At 36.4% G+C, this 2,977-nt stretch overlaps 1 protein-coding gene across 1 annotated transcript in view; it reads left to right on the forward strand.

The window, feature by feature from the left end:
• Nucleotides 1–244: 244 nt before the first annotated feature.
• Nucleotides 245–2,977, forward strand: part of UPF3A (UPF3 regulator of nonsense transcripts homolog A (yeast)) — a gene marked incomplete at its 5' end in the record, with an annotated part of 12,861 nt that continues 10,128 nt past the window's right edge. The window contains 3 exons of the mRNA XM_010015559.1: nt 245–351; nt 2,098–2,196; nt 2,287–2,397. Of these exons, the coding sequence (XP_010013861.1) occupies nt 245–351; nt 2,098–2,196; nt 2,287–2,397 (317 nt within the window). The remainder of the gene's footprint in view (nt 352–2,097; nt 2,197–2,286; nt 2,398–2,977) is intronic.

The following is a 2,977-nucleotide window of genomic DNA, read 5'->3' on the forward strand; positions in this document are numbered from 1 at the left end:
GCAAACTATAAGTATTTGTCTCAGTTCAGAATAAATTTCACAATTTCACATCTGGGAACCCAATTGTTCAGTTACTTTTTGTCATACATAATTAAGATTTGTATATGTAAAGACTTCAGTATGTATGCTTAAGGTGGCTGTTTCTCAAAGATGAGAATTGCAGTGTGATCCTTCTAGTTCTACTTTTTTAGTAGTTCTGAACAGAATAGTAAGTAACAGAAAATAAAATTGTCTCTTGTTGCAGCCTTTATCCTCATCTCTACTCAAGAGCATACATTAACTTTAGAAATCCTGAGGACATCCTTCTTTTTAGAGATCGCTTTGATGGCTATGTCTTCATTGATAATAAAGGTTGGACTATTTGTAAGATATTAAGTGTGTATATACATATACCATTTTAGAACATTCATTTACTTTTTTTTTTGCTAGTTATGTCTTTTTTCCTCAATATACAGCTAATCACCTAAAATATATATTAAAATCTAGTACTTAAAAGATGGTGACGTGCAAAATACATTTGCCATGCAGCCTTGCTTTTCTGTGTGGTGTGCATGCTTTATCTGCATTCTTGTACCTTAAGCAATATGCTATCAAGATCCTTATGTGAACTTCAGAATACATCACAACCGAAACTGAACACAATGCAAGCATGAATCATTGCACCTGCAGTGTATTTCTGTGGGATAAAGTTGTGCCACTTAGTCCCATTTTGAAAAGTCAAGACGAAAACTTGACTTCATCATTTTGGTTGCCCAGTTTGAGATACGTACAGCTTGACAGTTTAGAGCATTTGCAGGGATCTAGACTGTGGATTTCCGAGTACAAGAGCAACGAAATTGGTTGCCATCTTTAAAACGTTCAGACTGGAAGGGTTTGCCCAATAGTAAGGAAAAACTCTGTAATGTAGGTATGGATAAATCCAGGTCTCCTACAGGAGCATGAAACTGCCATAGCCAAGAAATGGCATTATCCCTTTAGCAGTTCCTTGCCTCCTTCACATATACCTCCTGTAAATAAATGCATGGGTTGTAGAAACAGAAGTAGGCATGTGGGTTTCTTCTGTAGACATTGTCTACTCTGTACACACAGTGTGTGATTCCCAGATTTCAAATTCTGGGTGTTTTAGATAAAAAAATGGAAACTGTTTTTATGGTTCTGCCAAGACTTCACTTTTCCTATATTATGCACATTCTTCAGTGTTACGCTGGACTGAATCCAGGGTATTCTGAACATTGCAAAACTGAGCATGGACACAGCTGGCCGATTTGGCATGATTGATTGTGCAAATAAAGAGCACAGGTTTTGATTAAATGTGCCCTCTGGTGAGGCTTCTGCCAGCATTGCATTTATGAGGGTAAAATTAAAACAAGGATTACCAGGTTCAATAAGCTTAACAAATGTTCTGACAGATTTAAGCCTAGTTTTCAGTGGGCTTGAGTAAAGTGTAATCTTGAGCCTGCTGCAGGTGGAAACGAGGCAAAATTCAAAAGCTACACACTGTTCTGACTCCAGTGTGAAGAAGAATCCAGTGTTTAAGGCAGAATTCAAAACAGAATGCATGCAGTAAACACAGGCAAGAAGTTGCATAGTCCATCATAAACAGAAAAAAACTAAATTTCAGACTATTTTACATGCTGAGTTTTACAGTTACAGTTCTGAAAGAAGGTGGTTGCACCCAGCATTTATTTAGTTATTAAGCTTTTTGGCAACAAAACTTTACAGAAGCAACTCAATATTTCAGATTCATTTCCCAGTAGTACTTGCCACTTGTCAGGCTGAGATTTTATGTAAGTTTTTCTAATCAGTGAAGAATTGAAAAGGAATTCTAAAAGGTAATGCAAGAATTTTATTGTGCAGCAGTAGTCATCTTCATTTTGACAGTGTTTGTTAGCATGTCCAAAACTATTCAGTGTTGCTATATATAATTAAAACACAAATGTATTTTGTTTTGAATCTAAAATCAGAAGTTTGGATGGGATTATAGAAACATTACCCTTTGATTTCAAGTTAGACTGCCCAACACAAGTTTCAAGACTTTTGACAATCTTACTTGAATATGGGGAAAGTGTCTGCCTCTCACAAAAGGTCTCTTTTAAGGTTTGGAGTATCCTGCAGTGGTTGAATTTGCTCCATTCCAGAAGGTTTCAAAAAAGAAGCTGAAGAAAAAAGATGCCAAAGCTGGGAGCATCGAAGACGGTAAACGTATTTTCTTGGCATTCCAGTAGAAAGTGGATTCCATTTCTGTCATGCATGGCAAAGTATTAATCCAGAGTTTTTTCTTCACAGATCCAGAATATAGGAAATTTTTAGAGAGTTATTGTGCTGATGAAGAGAAAATCTGTGCCAATCCTGAGATTCTTTTGGGAGAGATTGAGGCCAAAACAAGGGAACTCATTGGTCTGTTTTCTTGATTTTTCTTACTATTGAGAATATTAAGTATCTTCTTTTTATATCTTTATTCTATTACCTGCAAGAGCTGACCTGTTCAGTCTAACAGATTGGAAATATCACAGTTAAATTTTTGTTATCCAGCCAAGCTGTGGCAGGAAACACCCCACCTATTCTTTTAAGTCTATTCACAAAATCATTTGACTTCACTGGAAGTTTTGCATGCACAGTAGCTTCAGAAATAGGTCCTTAATAATTCTGCATGTTTTCAGGTGCATTAAAAGATGGAAGATTTATTTTTAAAAGCTAAAATAGCTGATTATTTAACAATTGATACTTGGTACTAGCTGCTTTTATTGAGAAACATGGAAAGAGCTCTCTGTTCTCATGGTCGAGATTCTGCAAAAGCTTTGAAAGTAAGGCAACACCTTGTTTTCTGTATGCATGCAGCATGAGTTTCACAGTCTTGGGGGGGAATCTTTAGTAAGACCAACACTGAAATCTTCAGCACTAGTACCCAGCTTTCAGGATGACATGGAATAGTGATGTGCTGTATCTCTTAAGTGACAACATGCAGAATGCTTCTCTT

The sequence above is a fragment of the Nestor notabilis genome, unplaced genomic scaffold (assembly GCF_000696875.1).
Source record: "Nestor notabilis isolate BGI_N333 unplaced genomic scaffold, ASM69687v1 scaffold13535, whole genome shotgun sequence".
In the NCBI taxonomy this organism is placed as follows: domain Eukaryota; kingdom Metazoa; phylum Chordata; class Aves; order Psittaciformes; family Psittacidae; genus Nestor; species Nestor notabilis.